Consider the following 18,371-nt stretch of genomic DNA (forward strand, 5'->3'; position numbering starts at 1 on the left):
TTTAACTATTACAGTTTTATGAAAATTATTCATCTGTGCCTAAAACATACATGCAGACTCACATTTCTTTGAAACTTTGCAGAAATGTACAGGGTCATTCCAAATATCACTGAAACCAATCTTACTCCAATTGGCCAAAAGGGGGCGCTAAAGCAATTTTTTGAAAAGGCAGACTTTAAACAGGCATAAGTCATGCCTCGTTTGGCCGAAAGTCGTGAAACTTGCTTACACATGTGCCTTGACTCATGAGGAACACACTTATCAATTTGACCATTAAGCTCCGCCCTTACATTTTCCGCAATTTTGAGCAGTTTGAAAAATACTTGTTTTTGCCAGTTCTGGCTTAACCGTGCATACGCTTTTTACGAAACTCGGCCATATGGTAGATGCTCATGAAAAACTACCAAGAAATAATTCTCACACTCATTCGTCAAAGGGTGGCGCTATAGCACTCAATTGAAAGTGCCAACTTTGAACAGGTACAACTCATGCCCTGTTTGACCTACAACCATGAAACTTCGATACACACATGCGTCTCTTCATGCCCGACAACTTTCGTGGTCTGACTTTTGACCTCTGACCTTTAGATCGCCCACCATTTTGAATTATATGAAAAACAGTCATTGGCTCCTAACTTCTGCATTTTTTCACTTATGGAAAATCCGTTGGAAATTTTTGTAGGCAGTGGTCCAAAGTTCATGTGTAAAATGTTTCGTGCAGATTGCTCAAAAATCCCAGGAGGAGATAGATTTTAACTATTACAGTTTTATGAAAATTATTCATCTGTGCCTAAAACATACATGCAGACTCACATTTCTTTGAAACTTGGCAGAAATGTACAGGGTCATTCCAAATATCACTGAAACCAATCTCACTCCAATTGGCCAAAAGGGGGCGCTATAGCAATTTTTTGAAAAGAAAGACTTTAAACAGGCATAATTCATGCCTCGTTTGGCCGAAAGTCGTGAAACTTGCTTACACTTGTGCCTTGACTCATGAGGAACACATCTATCGCTTTGACCAGTAATCTCCGCCCTTAGATTGTCCGCAATTTTGAGCAGTTTGAAAAACACTTAAACCCAGGATTTTTCAGCTATTTGCGTGAAACTGTATCATCTGTGTGATCTCCTTTTTCACAGTTACTTGTCTGTTGGGCCAATGGCGTCTCCCTTAAATGAATGACTCACAATCTCAAGGTCGCCAGTTCAAGCCTCACTTGATGCAGACTTAATTTAAGTTGAATTGCAAACAACATGACTGTATCAATGAATACATGTGCAAATGGTAAAGATAACCTGAAATGCTTATTTGAGAGTACGTTTTTTCAACGTATGACATACTTCATTCTGAAAATAGCTGATCTACAATCTCACAACTTTTCATGGTTTGTGAGCTTGTAGATCGGCTACTTTCACTAGTTTTGGTTCTGAGGAGATGTACAATTTCTTCATTGGTAAATGGTTTGTGAACGAGTGATCTTAGTGTTAGTGAAACAGGGGCTTGGTTCATGAAAGAAGGCAAGAGTTTATGATCTTCAACAGACAATATCAGCCTGGACAAAGCTATAGCACTATAGGTAGTGTTGCAGCCTATTAGTCTGAAGTTTGAGAGTTCGAATCCTGTTAATGGCAGTAGGTTGAGATGTCCAATCAAACCATTATGTTTCCATCTCTCTCTCTCATCAATCTATTGTTTCCATGTCACTCTCTCTCTCTTCAATCTATTCCGTTTCCATGTCTCTCTCTCTCTCTATTCACTGGCCCCGTATTATCGCTGCTTGCAGCTATATTTTGACCTTACATTCCTCTATATATTTCAATGTCTGGCTTATGTTTTCATGTTCCCACATGCCTGACATGCATGTTTGTCATGCAAATAGATCTGTTTGTCATGCAAATAGCAGTTACTGTTTACACATATACTATAATATTTACACATAGGCTACTATAGCTCTCATTATAAGTTTCATGACATTACAATTGCTTGGACAAGAAATTCCTTTATTTGTTAATTTCTCAAATTAGATGAATGGGCCAACTATAATAAATGATGAGTGCTTCAAATTAGCCTGTATTATGGATACATTGCCTATGCCAACATTGCTTTGGCTAATGTTTTAATGGAGACATGCTGTGCACCATACATTTAACTCATTCATAGCTACAGTGCATATGTAGTGCATACAAATTACTTTAAAGTACCTGTCTGTTTTGTTTATGAGGGTCAGCAGAGAGTGGAATGGTTGGTCCCATAAAACACAGGTGTGAAAGTAAACATTCCTCTAGCAGGTCTGCGATATTTTGTAATAGACAATTATTATTATACTACAGGTTCTACAGCCAATATGTCTGAGTCATAGTGTCGGGGCTTTGTCAGAGTACCTGTTGTACCCATCTGTCTGTGTCTCTTTTTTGCCCATATATGGAGATGTCTGTTTCTGTCTGTCTACCTGTGTACCTTTTATTCCCATACATGCGATATCTGTATTTGTCAGTCCTTGTCCCTTTATGCCCATATATGGAGATCCATGATGTCATCAGTATATGCCCAAATATGGGCATGCTGATACGGCCATATAAGGAGTTCTCTGTATCTGTCGGTCCTTGTTCCTTTAATGCCCATATATGGAGATCTCTGTATCTGTCAGTCCTTGTCCCTTTTAAGACCATATGGAGATTCCTGTCATCAGTATATGCCCATATATGGAGCTGACTTGTGGTTTGTTTATGGTTATGTTGTCATAGTGACGTGGCCGTGGTTTGTTTATGTTGTCGTAGTGACGCGGCCGTAGTTTGTTTATGTTGTCATAGTGACGTGGCCGTGGTTTGTTTATGGCTGAGTCCACCCGCCGGACGGCTGGCCAGACAATTTTAATATAGGATAACATCAACAAGTTCAGTTCTATGGGACTACATTTAAAAGAAGTGCACAGTTAATGAGAAGATATAATCCCTTTTATATAGCCTATAGAAATACTTTAAAACAATAGTTTAAGTTTAATTTCACTATTATTTCACTGGCTAGAAGTTTTTACATTCTGTTATACATAAAAAAAATCAATGATCTGTATATTAAGGAAAGATTTTATTGGGTAGAACTTATGAACTAATCTAAATGTAACTTCTCTCACAAAAAAACACAATCTACCTATCAGATAAACTGACAGTCAGTGAGTAAGCTGCCAGCCAGAGCATGGTAAGTTAATATCCCAATTGCATTGAAGACGATATTCTTTAAATGGTATGAGAATTTGATATTTCCTCAAAAACTCTGAGTTGTTGTAAAGCCTACCATTTGAATCAAATAGTTTACCAACAAGTCTATTATCTTTAAACCAGCTTTCAAAATCAAATATTTTGTTTGTAGACAATGTCCTTATTATTCCAAATGCTGTATCTAGCTATGCTCAATCAAAGTATAGAACATGAGAGAGACCAAGCTAAGGGGGGCATATTTTAAAAATGTTAAATCAAATGACCTTTTATGTATTAATTTAATTCTGTCATATAGAATGAGCACACCTGGAGATTAAATGTAAATTATATTGCATTATATATTATTTTTTGTCTAAAAAAATGCGTTAATTATCTGAGGATTAAAAAGCATTTCTCTAATCTAATTTGAATTTTCAAAATTGGCATTTAATATGAATAATGGCATATATTTGCTTGAATCTACACTGTAAAATCCTCCTCCTGAGTGTTTATTTAACTCTGACAGTGTACAAATGGAACACTCTCAGATATGGAAGCATATCATTCAGGTCCCAGAGATAAAATAAAAATAAATCAAATTGGTGTCTGTGGCCTGATGCTAGTGCATTGGTTTTCAAAGTGGGGTCTGGGGACTCCCAGGGGTCCTTGAGGGAGTTCCAGGGGGTCCCCAGCTAAATGATGGATAGGAACCAAATGGACCCATATGGGTCTGTAACTCTGAGAGTGTAACAAATGGAACCAAATGGACCCGTTACTCTCAGAGTTACATTAACATTGATTTTACAATTTGAATTGGGGTCCAAGAGATATAAATGCCATTAAATGGGGGTCCGTACTCCGTAGCCTAATAATGCATGTCAAACTGGGGGTACTGTAATGAAAATGGTTGAGAATCACTGCTAGAGCCGTAAAAATCTTCTCTTATGGGGGTCCTTTTGCATATCTTGTCAAATGGGGGTCCGCGGGCTAATAAGTGACAATTTGGGGGTCCTTGACATGAAAAAGTTTGAGAACCACTGTGCTAGTGCATTGATATTAAAAAGGTTGAGAATCACTGTCTAGTCACACTCACATCACTGACACAGTGATTCTCAACCTTTTCAATATTATTATATATTATATATAAATATATATCATACATTATTGATATAATGTAACATGTTTAGCTCTTTAATTCTAGGGTGGGGAACCATTGAGGAACCCCCAGGCTGACGCTCAGGTCACGTGCCCCAGTGAGACACGCGGAAGTGTCAGGAGGAAGCCTTGGCGGAAGCGGGTCTGTCAAGGAAGGGGAAAAAAAATCTTTGGCAGAGAAATTTGACACAAAAGAAGCTACAATAACCATACAAAACAACAAGACCATAAACGACCCGCTGCGGCCGCTGCGATGATTCTGTTAGAAATCAACAACCGGATCATAGAAGAGACGCTGACGCTAAAGTTTGACGCCGCTTCCAACGGGTGAGAGACACAGTGGCTTTTTTTCGTTTCCAGACGCTTTAGCATCGATGCTAACGTCGGCTAGCATGGCTAGTAAGCCGAGCCGTCTAACTGGACGGCAACCGGGGCTGACAGACAGGAGGAAAACCCGCTGGGCTATAGCCGTGCATGAATGTTTGCTGCGGGTTGTAATTGATCATTTAAAAAAGAGACTATACAGGTGGAACAGGCACCACTATATTAGCCAACACACACATACACACATACACCTATAGATGGGGTGTGTCTGATGATGCTGATGCTAACAGGCTAGCTAGCGAGCTAACATGCTAACTGGGTGATCAGTTGTGTATGTATTGTGTCTCTGTTGGTGATTTAAAAAAAATCAATCAATCAAACCCACGTTTAAACAACTCAGTTGATCAGGTTTATTATTCCACATTGAATGAGATCTAGTGGTGATTCTAACTTCTCCCCACTGTCTGGTGAACTAGATGTTATGAGCAGAGAACTGCCTCTGGTTTACCTGCAGTTCAGTTACTGTTATACAACATCATGTCATTATATTTCTCATTTGGCCAGCTGCTGTAAAGCGATCATGAATTAAGTGCCATTCATCTGTGTAACACTACATAAAGCACTGTACTGTACATGCACCAGTGTTGTTTGTGCCACGGTGGCCAGACTATAACGTATAGAGCCCAAGACATCGCCCTTTCCCCCGGCGGCGTCCTTCCGCATTCCTGGGTCAAGTCATTGCAAGCCATTGCTAATATACTGGAGCTCTACAAACTGGGCAAGTCTCAACAGTACTGTATCTGCACCAGTTTTGCAGATTTATGAATAACATCTAAAACATAAAACATCTAAAAAGTTGGCTATATACACACACAGACGAAATATTTTCTTTCACATCAGGATGTAATTATTTGTAGAATGAAAGTAGAATTATGTGCAGGATGTCATTTGTGTATAGGTTTGAGGGGGACTTCATTTAACTGATTAAACATTTTTTTAATATTTAATTTTAAAAGAAAAAAAACTCTCACTGTGCCACCCCTGTGCCAATAAGGTTGCCTACCCCTGATATATATACACACACACACACACACACACACACACACACACACACACACACACACACACACACACACACACACACACAGTGTATACAGTATATATGCTTGAAAGTTTAGTTAAATATTCTACAAGTTCAAAACGCATACCATAGAGCTGGTTGTAGATGTGCCATCCTAGAAAATTTGGGGAAATTTTCACCTATAATTATTATGTGCCCAAGTAGGGGCGCTAGGTTGAAAGTGGTTAAGCAATAGCTCAATAACTTTCATGACTTCAAAATAACAGTGGGTTTCTTGAGGTTGAAGGTTACTTTATTTACCCCTTAGGGAAACTTGTCTTGGACATGCCAGCTGGCACATAAAAAAATACGTACTGTCACTACTGTACAATTACATAGTGCAGTAAAAACGTGAAATAAGTACAGACTTAGTGCTTTCAAGTACATTCAAATACGGTGTGCATCAGTTTCTGTGACCAATGACAGTGTTTCATTGTTCTTTACATCAAACTGTGTTTTCTTCTTGGCAGAACCAAACCAGAGGCTGTGGAGGTGACCTTTGCAGGTGAGGTCATATGTAGACCTGTATTAATGTGAAATATCTGACTGATATTTAACCTCTTGAACCCTTGCGTCCCTATTGTGTGGTCTGTGAAAATAGATCTACAAGCTCATAAGGTGTTGCAATGCAACGCGTTGTGAGCTTGTTGATCAGCTATTTCGGCGACAAGATTGAGTGTAAAGGGAAACGAGGACGGAGCCTAGTATAGACTCCTGAGGGACTCGGGTTAACAAAGTATATCGTCGCTGTGGGGCAGAAACCTCTACATTTTTCAACTTTTTAACTTTTTTAAATAAATCTGTGCTATTGAACACCCTTTACGTCTGTGTGTGGGTTTTACAAATATTGAACCAATGAAAAGTATTAAAAAGCGCTTCTGACTAAAACCTCCTAACTCCATTGGATCTTCAAACTGTCGTTCAAACCACCCAACTCCAACTTGTGGAGATTGTTGTTTTGTCCATCATTGATTAGAATGACGAAGTCAGACGGGAAAAAAAAACTGCTGTATTTGAGTAAAGTGATGATAATATAAGAACACATGCAAGTATCTGACAATGTCACCATATCAACTTTGATGAGGCAGTATTGTGTTGTTCTAAAAACGTTAATATTTTGGACATAGCTAGTTTTTGCCCGACAGCAGAGATATAGAGATTAAGTGGTTATAAAAGATACAGCAGTTACTGCCCTGGGCTCAGCCTCATAGATGACCAGTAGACCTTTATAGATGACCGTACGCCTTATATGACAGTAGATCCTAAGCATTTCTCTCCTGGCCATAGACTTCGATGGCGTCCTGTACCACATCTCCAACCCCAACGGGGAAAAGACCAAGGTGATGGTCAGCATCTCCCTAAAGTTCTACAAGGAGCTGCAGGAGCACGGGGCTGACGAGGTGAGAGAAGTACACCCATACACACAATGAGGGTGGGAGACATATTTTTTGGTGTTTTTTTTGTACATACCCTGAGGTCTATTTCCCAAATGGGCTGTGTCTGTAGGGTCTTGTTCCTCATAGACATGTTTTTTATACAAGTTAAGACAGAAGCAGACATGTTTGAGCCAGGCTGCTCTTGCAATCACTTCCCACTGTGTGTGTGTGTGTGTGTGTGTGTGTGTGTGTGTGTGTGTGTGTGTGTGAGAATCTTGTGGGAAGTGATTACACACACACACACACACACACACACACACACACACACACACACACACACACACACACACACACACACACACACACGCATATTTATACAGATGTATTTTACTCTCTTTCTCACACAAGAAGTGTGTGCACGTGCTCTTTCTTATTCACACATACATGCTTACACGCAGTCCTGTTTCCTGTACGCCAACCAGTGTGGTTCAAATCCGTCTGTCACGTGATAGTTTCATGAGAGAATGTATTTGGGTTTTTGCTGTCCTAAAGGCAGAACCCCTGCTGTCGCTAATAAATGTAAAACCTCACATGAGTAAAGCTACAGAAAAGCTGAATATGTCGGCACACACACCCTCTTACACACACACACGCTCCTTCTCCTTGTATGGAGATAAAGCCTCTGCTGAAAACAGGAAGTATGCTCTGTGAGTCAGCCAAAGTGAGGAAGTGCTGACTGTGCCGTAGCGCCACCCGCCGCTGCTGAATGAAGTGCCTTGGCTGCCATCCAGTGGACCACTGCCCTCCTCGGTCGCTCAAATTCTACGAGTGCAGACAGAGAGATGCATGGGGTTCAGCAGTACCAAGAAGCCTGCATGAAAAGGAAGCCGTTGACCAGACAGGATGCAGAGTTAGCAGTGGTGGACAAGTAGGCTACTCAACCCCAGTACAAAGTCAAAGTATAGATACTCCTGGTCAAATATTATTCCACTACAAGTGAAAGACGTTCAGTCAACATTGAACTAAGTATTCAAAAGTACAAATTGCATTTTGTTTTTTTTATATGAATGCATTACTGTATTGAAATGCAGACATAAAAAAATGATTTTCTGCTTTAGTGGTTAATTCATAATGTACTCTTTTCCCTTCTAGAAATGTAGTCGAGTCGAAGTCACAAGTATCCAATACAAATAGTCTTTTAAGTATAGATGTACTCAAATACAGTATTCAAGTAAAGGTACTTTTACTGTCCACCACTGAGAGTTAGCTTTGGGAGAGAGCAATCCAGATGTTGTTAAGAACTAGAAGGCTTCCTGTTAAGCAACTGATATGTCAACCATTGTGTTATCTGTGCGTGTGTGCAGTCTTTATCAAGATGCATTCACTTCCACAGAAAGATAATGCTGGCTAGTGTTCTGCTTGGGCAGGCTGGAGCAAGAGTGAATCATTTAAATACGTTTTTCACCTGACATCTCTCAAGAGCTGCATGTCTTCCATACCTCCGCCTGATTTGCATGATACCACCTAGCTTAGCGATGTCATTCCACAGTGACAGGTAGCGATTGTCTATTTTCATCCGAGCCAAGCTGCAATTATCTTCTCAACACAACCCGCCTCTAATAGACAAGCCTATTGTGGTAGGGCAAGTTTGTCTTGCTGGCTTTTTGCCTTTTTAAGATGCGGACACATGACCCCTGTATTCATCATGTCTCTAAATCCTCTCAGTAACCCATCTCATGTGAAAGTGGATAGTTCACCTTACTTGACCTACCGTAGTATATGTATGTTTTGTTTTCATTGATACCGAATATAGAAGTTACAGAAATGTCTATAATATAGATCTCTAAGGGTCCATTTGGCTCCTAACTATCAGTCATTTAGCTATGTTGAGAACCAGTGGGAGAACAGGATGTTGTGATCCTAATATGCACTTTGTGAGTCCACATACAGTGGGCTTTTAAAACACTGTAGTACCACGCCAGCAATGTTGAAATACACATTGGCTACTACTGTAGGTTGGATTCGATTTTTTTAATATAGATATTTCCGTTTTGAAGTATTTTTTCAAGTGCTACTCAAGTTTTGTCCTGCAAAACCTCACAGACCCTCTCAGCCCCATATGAGCCAGAGGAGGGGAGAGACCATTCTCATGACTCCATCAGCCTACCTTTTTATAGGCTTTTATATAAGCGAGCTCTTAAGACACAACGCTTCGGCAAATGTTATGTCACATTTTCACACGTTCTCCTCACGGTAGCATGATGGGATTCAGGTTAGAAATAGGCAAAGTTGCCCTTTAATGTTCTTTCATTTTATTTGTTAATATGTTTTCTGTAATGGCTGTGTTTTCCTATTTTTTCTTGGTTCCATTGATCTTCTTGCAAGACCTGTTGTAAACTCTGTGCAACTTCAGAAAGGTGCACATTGAAATAAAATGTGTTACTCCTGTCATTTCAGCTCCTGAAGAGGGTCTATGGAACATACCTTGTCGCTCCAGAGTCAAGTAAGTTGGTGTGCAGATAACCCCCCCCCACTGAACACAGCATTCAGCATAGTTTGTTTGTTTGTTTTTTGCATGAAAGAGATTCCCCAGCGAGTTCTTCCAGCGTTCACCCATCATCAAAGGCATTCAACCAACATGGCTTAATGCACAGCTTAATTGGTTGATTGACAGTCTGTCATGGTTGGTGCCTTTGAGCCTGTGAGTTCACCCAGTGAAGCCTTTGTCACCTTTGTCATCAAATACATCTTGTTTTGATTTCCGGTTTACCCGGTTCAGTGTAGGAGCTTAAACCGGTTAGATTTTATGAGGATCGACTGAACATGTTACACATCATTACGAGAGACATGCTGGAAAATGAAAAATAGCCTACAGCAACCACTGTCAATATTGTCGTGTTTGCTTGCGTGACTGCGCTAAATCATTCGTGTTGCAGTATTGGTAATAAGCCATATAATAATGTGACTTAACATAATGTTATGTTTGTTTACATATGGAGTCATGCACTGGGCTCAGATGAGAATCAACATCACATAGCGTTGCACTGTGGAGGGTTCTGTAGGCAACTCGGCCATTGCGGTAGCATGTGTTGTGTTTATAGTATAACAATACGCATGTATTATAGCAGCTAGTGGCTGCTGTAGTTGTACACATCGAACACAAAATGAATTATACAAGGCAAAAGATCAGCAAAGGAAATTACTCTGAGCTGACCTTAACAACAAGGAGGAGATCAGATTTATAATAATAATAATGGCTCAGATTTATATAGTTGTTTTCTAAGTACCCAAAGTCGCTTTACCTAAAAGGAAGGAACCAACTTTATTAAGAGGAAAAAAAACATTAATAGATTTCACTGACACTCACACAGTGTGTTGTTTACAAAGCGTGAATATCGAAACATTTGACCCCCACACCTGCTGTTTTAATTAAAACCAGCCTTTTCTTCCGAGATACATGGAATGATAAATGAACAAGCTCGTCTCTGTCAACGGGCAGCTTCATCGAAAAACGCTACAAACCTGTGTTGGTTACAGAGTTTGTGTTTTGACAAGAGGAGACATGGCAAAACGACTCACTTGGTGTTAAAGAAAATAAAAACTGTGCTAATATGACAACATTATGGATTTGAATCTGACGATAGAGATGGACGTGAAACCTTGTAAAGACTTCCTAAAAAAAGAATGTATTTATGATCAATGAAGGGATCAATGAAGTGGAATCTAATCTAATACATCATTGTGATACCCTATGGTGGTATCATGCAGATATGAAAAGGGAGGCTTTTCATGTAAAACCGTTTATGTCGCAGTTTAAATCCACTGCTTCATTGCAGTGCTGTGTGATGTCATCTTGTTTGTTCCTTTTTTCTAACTTGACTGTAATATCTTATCAGACAACTTCCTCAATTTTAAACTGTGTTTTTTTTAGTTTTGTGATTGATTTGAGTTACTCTTCAAATAGGTTCAAGGTTCAAGTTTATTTATTTATAGGGTAGTCATAATAAGCCTCGGCTTCAGCCTATACCTTTTCAGTGCCATTTTGTACTAAACTGTAGTATCTATTCATATTCTGTTAAAAGTAACCCTATACACTAAATACTTTGTGTTAATTTATCGGTTTGCAACTCTGAGAGTTGTAGTTGTATGTACAAAATGTAACCAAATGGACCTGTAAGGGTCCATTTGTGAATTTGTAAATGTGTACACACTCAGAGTTCAATTAACTGGTTATTATTTGTTCAGGCTACAATTTGTTCAGGCTACAATGTGTCCTCATCATCTTTACCTGATTCTTTTCTCAGGCTACAATGTGTCCCTGCTGTTCGACCTGGACGCCGTGCCAGCCAACAAGGAGGAGGTCATCCACCAAGCGGGCATGCTGAAGAGGAACTGCTTCGCCTCTGTCTTTGAGAAATACTTCACGTTCCAGGAAGAGGGCAAGGAGGACTCGTCCAGAGCCGTGGTCCACTACAGAGACGACGAGTCCATGTAGGTGTCTATTCCTGTGCCTGTACAAAAAGAGAAGACACATTTGACACGGGGAGTGATTATGTTTTGGCACGTTTGTATGTCTACTGATAAGCACCAAATTATGCTGAGGAGGTACCCGTACACGTTTGTTGTTGTTGTTTTCACATTATGTGTTTTTGGGCGGTGTAGCCGCTCCTATAAGTGGGTTTGGGACCCATCCGTGGCGAAAGTTTTTCTTTCCGTCGTGAAAATTTGTCTTTCGCTGTACTGTGATTGGCTGACTTGGCTGTGACGTACTGTGATTGGCTAGCGAGACGCATGATGAAATTAATAACTCATAAATAGCACCACTCACTTAAAAAAATATACTTTTTTTTTTAAGTGAGCTTCCATCACTGTGAAGACCACTGTTGTTTTTAAATAGCATCGCTCACTTCACACTGGGTGTGATTTTTTTAAAGATTATATTTAACTTTTTATTTTATAATGGATGTTAATTGTGGTCTGATTGGGCTGAAACCATGCCCAAATATGGAGTCCTACAGCATAGATAACGTCATTAACTGACGTCATAGCATTGCACTCCACTCGAAAACTCAGGTTGACGTCTAAAAGCCAATTATTTTCTAATTTTGTCTAAACATTCATGACTAGCTTAAGGAAAGTGCAGTTAAGATGTTGACCAACCTGCTTAAAAGTCTCTCACCAGATTGACCTTAGACTAAACCTTTTGCCCCTTAATTTTCATTCTTACCTTAATCCTTTTATCAATGGAGGTCAAATCATTGACATGTTGTGTCCTCAGGTACGTGGAGGCCAAGAAAGACAGAGTGACGGTGGTGTTCAGCACGGTGTTCAAAGACGATGATGATGTCATCATCGGCAAAGTCTTCATGCAGGTCAGTGGGTCGTCTAATGGTCTGGTCGCCGAGGCTGGAGCGAAACCCGATCGCACCTTATTTGTCCAAGCTTAGGGTCTATGTTTAGTTACACTCGTCTGAATTTGTACAGGTGTATAGCGGGTGACTGGGAACTGGTGTACTATCACGAAATGAGGCTTTTGAGGTTTTTCTTTTGCAAGATAAAGGCCCATTTTATTTCGGGGCAGGGGGGTGAGAGATTCTTCTCTTAGTATGTCAAACATCGCTCCTATCTTTTCACGCGTGTGCATATCTTTGTGTGTGTTTAGGAGTTCAAGGAGGGCCGGAGAGCGAGCCACACAGCCCCACAGGTGCTGTTCAGCCACCGGGAGCCCCCTTTGGAGCTCAAAGACACAGATGCTGCTGTGGGAGATAACATTGGATACATCACCTTCGGTCAGTCCTTTAATTAACTGTTAGAGCCACCAACCATAAAGAGATAACATTGGATAGGTCAGTCTTGTACATTACGGGTAGAACCACCAACATTAAAGGGCAACTGAACCCGGTTGATAACCTCAGTCCTATTGTTTTATTTAGCATGGATATATGAAAGTCTCACATAATGCTTTCCTGTGCATTCTGTGTCAAGAGCTCGCTCTCAAAAGATCCTACATTAACAAAAGAAAACCATGTTTATTTGGATTGTTTAAGTATGGTTTATTTTAACCCCCCTGTAAAAATGTTTTATGGTTTTGTCTCATTTTATATGCTACTGTATACTATTTTCTTGTCTTAATTTATTTTATACTAACGTATAAACCTCCTGGTTTTCTCTCTGTTGGTCCAGTGCTGTTCCCTCGTCACACCAATGCCAATGCCAGAGACAACACCATCAACCTCATCCACACCTTCAGGGACTATCTGCACTACCATATAAAGTGCTCCAAGGTGAGGCTGCTTAATACTTAGTTCAGCGGTTCTCAAACTTAAAACATTGTCATGGACTCCCAGTTGGATATGCATGAGGCCAAGTATCCCCATTTATTAAAATGTTCTGTTTCTGGGACCCCAAACTACACAATAAAATCCTAACTCTGGGAGTGTACGAATGGAAACCAAATGGACCCATTTTTACACCCCCAGAGTTACAGACCCATATCTCCTCAAGGACCCCTTGGAGTCCCTGGACCCCAGTTTGAGAACCACTGGCTTAGTTTACGTCTACTCTGTTGTATAAATGAACCCATTAAAACCGGGAAAGCATCTGTGTCATTTAAAATTTTAGCGTTGGCTATTCAAAAATAGCAGATATACAAGCTCACAGTGCGGCACAAAGTGACACGCTGAGCTTGTACATCTGCTGTTTTTTGACATATTTGAAAAATCTTGAAAGTGTGAGAACTACTGATTTAGAAGGCATTTGTAGAATAGGAATGGGTTAAGACAATAGGCATACATGTGTATTAGGACTGCATGATTCTGATGGGGGGGGGTATTGTGATATCGTTCACAACATTTGTATTAATCAGAAAAGAAAAAAAATTGATTGTTCTATAACTAAGAACTAAATTACCGCGTTCAAAGCAAAGTGGTGAGAAAGTGTGTAGGCATTGGTACTATATTCCCAAGGCTGACAGGTACGGTATGTGAGATGGAGCTAATTGTCTCTAAGATCAAAGATGGTGAAGTGAATGCTTCAGGAAACAGGTGTTTATCATTACTGACCCCCTCCTCGTCCTCTTGTAAAAACCAAGAGAGTTGCTGGCCTCCATTCTTGCCAAAATGTAATAATACGTTCCATGCCACATTCACAACGTTCCTGAAACCTCTACACAATAGAAAGTCCAAGTGAGATTGGGGGAATGGCTGTTCTGTACTTCCAATTGACATAGACCTCTAATTAAACCTGTTCCCTCGCATGATTGGCATTTCAGAGGCAGATATGTCGGTAGGAACCTAGTACAGTTTGTAAAATATGTTACGATGTGACACTAAAAACAAATACTGTAACATACTGTAAATGGCAGATCTGCAATTGTGGCTTGTAGTCTCTAGGATGGTATATGTGGTTTAAATGTGCAAGTAAGTAGCTGTGAGGAGAAGGAAGAACGTTTTTCATGTGTTTTTACATTTATCATACCTTAAGTTTAAGTTTGCCTGTTACTAAACATTCATTTGCATAGATACTGTATACATGAATCAACGTATCACTCACTACTGTATGTATTAAATATACAAGAAAATAATCAGACTGGGTGTGTACACGCTGGCCTTTTGTTTGTTTTTGTCTGACACGTGTGTGTGTGTGTGTGTGTGTGGCCGCGTGCACATTCATCGGATGAATGAATGTGTCAAGGAGGGAACAATTGGGGCGTGTGTGTTTAGTCTATCATTTTGAGTGTGCGATTTATGCACTGAGCTCAGTAAGCAACTATTCACCAACACCGCCCTTGCGCGCACACACACACACAACGTTTCAAACTTGTTTGGTTTGCGTGTCCCTTCCACAGGCCTACATTCACACACGTATGAGGGCCAAGACTTCAGATTTCCTTAAGGTTCTGAACCGAGCCCGGCCAGACGCTGAGAAGAAGGAGATGAAGACGATGTCGTAAGTAGCCGCTGAATCCACCCCACTACAACTTTTTTTTTTTTGGTGGAAATAAATAGCAGATGTACAAGCTCAGAAGTTCTGAGCTTGTTTGTGTAAATCGTCTATTTCTTACGCCACCATTGCACAACAACTACTGTACTGTATAATACAGGGCTTAAGTGGTAATCAATTTAGTTGATTATAAAAAATATATTAGATTTTTTTCGGGTCAATTCATTGATATAATAAATGAATGAATGAATTATCACAAAAAAACCTGCTTCTCAATTAACATACATGAGCAAGATCAAGTTGGTTAGAGATTCTACATTTCGGTTTCGATATATTTCTGGTTAATTGCCCAGTCCTTGTTTGTAGTATTGAAAATGAGCTGGTTGTCATCCATGCAAGTCACAGCTACAGCGTTAGCCAAGGTTTGTAGTGATGAACAAACTCCAACCAACCACCGAACAAAGGTAGAGGGTGTGTGTGTGATGGGTTCCAGTCTGTCTCCATAACTCGAATGCTTACCTCCATTTTATTTTACCACTTGTTTGTTATTTCAAGTTATTGCTCCATATTTACTGTACGTAAGCATCTGACTTCAGTTTCAGCTGCACTGTGAAGTAAACCGCATCTTGATTTTTTTTATTGTCAGATAACCTCAGTCAGGTGTTTTGTTTTAATTTGTTTTCTTACAAGGATTGTAAGAAGTCAGTGAAGTCAGTGCAGCTACATATTCTGGCTTCTCTGAACCCAGCTGCGGTCTTGGGAGCAATCTTTCTGTGTGCTTTGGAGGTGTGGGGGGTTTGGATGTTTATAGCTAGGCATAACTTGTTGCACTGTTTGAAGTGGGGCTGATTGGAATTTTTATAGGCACTTTGCACAGAAGACATGCGAAGTTGGGACACGGGGCGAGTCGGCCACACACATACGCCATTTAATCCTTACGAGTTCAAAACAATTGGTGTATCCAGCTCCTGGTGTCTGAGAACATTGCAATCCCTTTGCTCAGATGTTAATGTTTAACCAGAACAGTATCGCCTAACAGTAGCTTTGTTCCTGTGCATCAACAATGTTTATTTAGTAATACTATTCCACTACAGTAACTATAAACTGCTGCCCTACTGCACTAACTGCCTAGGTTTCAGGTTGAAATAATGAAATCCAAGGAAGTATGTTTCTGAGAAAAACCCCACAACTGGCAGCATATGCAGACTGAAAAGCGTTTTGGTGTTTAGCTGTAAAATATTACATTAATTATCATAACTGCCTGGTAGTGGGGATTTCCTGCTTGTTGTATCCATTTCTGGGGGGTTAACAAAAGCAAAACGTTTGGTTTTCTGTGCTTTCTATCCTGCAAGAGTTGCAGAAAAGTAAATACATGAGTAATTAAATAATATAATTATGTACATTGAAGATTGTCAAATAATCTGTTCCACTAATAATTACCATAGTCCAGTCCAATAAACCGCAGCTGTATGGTTAACTTAGTAGTCCCCCCCACCAGAAGGCTTAATGCCTGATTTATACGCGATTGCACACCTGAAATAGCTCTACAAGTGAGCTTGTAGATCTGCTATTTTCGGTGCACAACACTCAACACTCATTTAGGGATGGTGGGGGAGGTCAGGTAACAAACGTAGGCCAGTGTGTGACCTTTAAAAGGTCAGTATTGTTTTGATGCTAGATAGTATCAGGTGTAACTTAATACATTTAATAGCTTCATCTGTCGTCTCACGTATGTGTTTGACATGCAGCTACATATTTGCTCTTCACTTATGGCCCCTAAGAATGGAAGGATTTCTGTGTGTTGACACTTGGCACAGTGTACTCACTGTATGTATTTAAAACTCTTGTTGTTGAGTTTTGATGCCTTTTGTTACACGTGTACTGGCTTGTCATCTAGACATGTTTTTCAATTGTGTTTTTCTTATATCTCCCTATAAGTCTTTACTGTACGCTTAGATGAAATTTGTCATCAGCCACAAAATCTCATTGAAACCATCAACCACAGTAAATCACCAACTAAAAGAAAACCGGTACAAAGGAGTCGGTAAAAGTAAAATGATATGTTTTCATTTTTACAGGGGCAAGACATTCTCCCGCTGAGGCCACGGCCCCCTCCATGACACGCAATCTGACCCGCACCTCGAGACTCGACGCCACATCGGACAGGATTCCAGGATGCTCTTATGCCCCGCCCCCAACCCCGTCCCCAAATCGTGTCCAGTCTGTTTTTGTTTTTGTTTGTATGTTTTATTTCCAAGCAAAAATAATGATAAAGTTGGCTCTTCTTTAAAAACAAAGTTGGCTCTACTTAGGGAAGGCTGAGGCTTGAGAAAAAATGAAAAGGGGCATTCCTTTGCTTTGCATACGGTAGTTAAAAAGAGAATTATTAGTCCTATATAAATATATATATATGAAAGAACAAAAAAAAGATTTTTTTGATACGATATCTTTTACTCCATTTGGTACTCTTGCCTTGCCTGTTCTCCCTCCATCATGTACCGTGACCCAACCTCTGGTGTTCCTTATCCCTCCACCCCAACCAGTAGTACCATAGTAACCATGCATTTTGCTCAAGTCAACATACCAACTCTGTTTTCCCTCTCCGTCAATCTCTCTCTCTCCTTCCCTCTCTCCCCCTCTCTCTCTGTGCTTTCATGTTGTCTGTACCATTGTCATTGGAAAAATAATTAATAAATTGATCTTGTAAAAAGAAGCACATCTTTCATTGGTAAAATGGTGTGTGTCACACTTTGTGTCTTTTGCGTACACATTGATATACGTAATTCATATTATTTATGTAATTTATTTATAAATATTTAATAATTTGACTGCGGTTATGTCATTTAGATGATCCAGCAATGAATACAGCCTACGCAAAACGAGAAGTTTTTACATAGGCTTCTCCAGCTCCTAGATAGCAAACCCCTCAACACACAGAATGTATTGGGAAGTGCTATGTCACGTTTTCACGTGTAGACATTAAAATGATAGGATTCAGGTCAAAACAAATCGGCAAAGTTGCCGTGTAACATTGTTGTAGAGTAGTAGGCTGTTCATATGAAAGCTAAGCCTGGTTGTGTGTGTTTCATATTACCAACTTTTGTGTTCCCAGTCGAAAATGACCGATCCATATTTATAAATCCATCATTCTACTATATTATCACCTGATGTATTAGAATGATCTAGTTAAGTTATCAACTGTATTTATTTGTGATAATTATGACACAACTACTTGTTTTTGAATAAGCATATAATCTTGAT

At 39.8% G+C, this 18,371-nt stretch overlaps 1 protein-coding gene across 1 annotated transcript; it reads left to right on the forward strand.

The window, feature by feature from the left end:
* Positions 1-4,462: 4,462 nt before the first annotated feature.
* Positions 4,463-17,823, forward strand: arpc2 (actin related protein 2/3 complex, subunit 2). Its single transcript, XM_084051129.1, has 10 exons — positions 4,463-4,676; positions 6,264-6,298; positions 7,081-7,193; positions 9,627-9,672; positions 11,474-11,660; positions 12,448-12,541; positions 12,832-12,958; positions 13,353-13,453; positions 15,016-15,116; positions 17,189-17,823. Exons 1-10 carry the CDS (start codon positions 4,603-4,605, stop codon positions 17,208-17,210), a joined length of 900 nt encoding a protein of 299 aa, XP_083907255.1. The 5' UTR covers positions 4,463-4,602; the 3' UTR covers positions 17,211-17,823.
* Positions 17,824-18,371: the final 548 nt, after the last annotated feature.

The sequence above is a fragment of the Gymnoscopelus microlampas genome, assembly GCF_963454915.1.
Source record: "Gymnoscopelus microlampas genome assembly, chromosome: 24".
Lineage (NCBI taxonomy): Eukaryota > Metazoa > Chordata > Actinopteri > Myctophiformes > Myctophidae > Gymnoscopelus > Gymnoscopelus microlampas.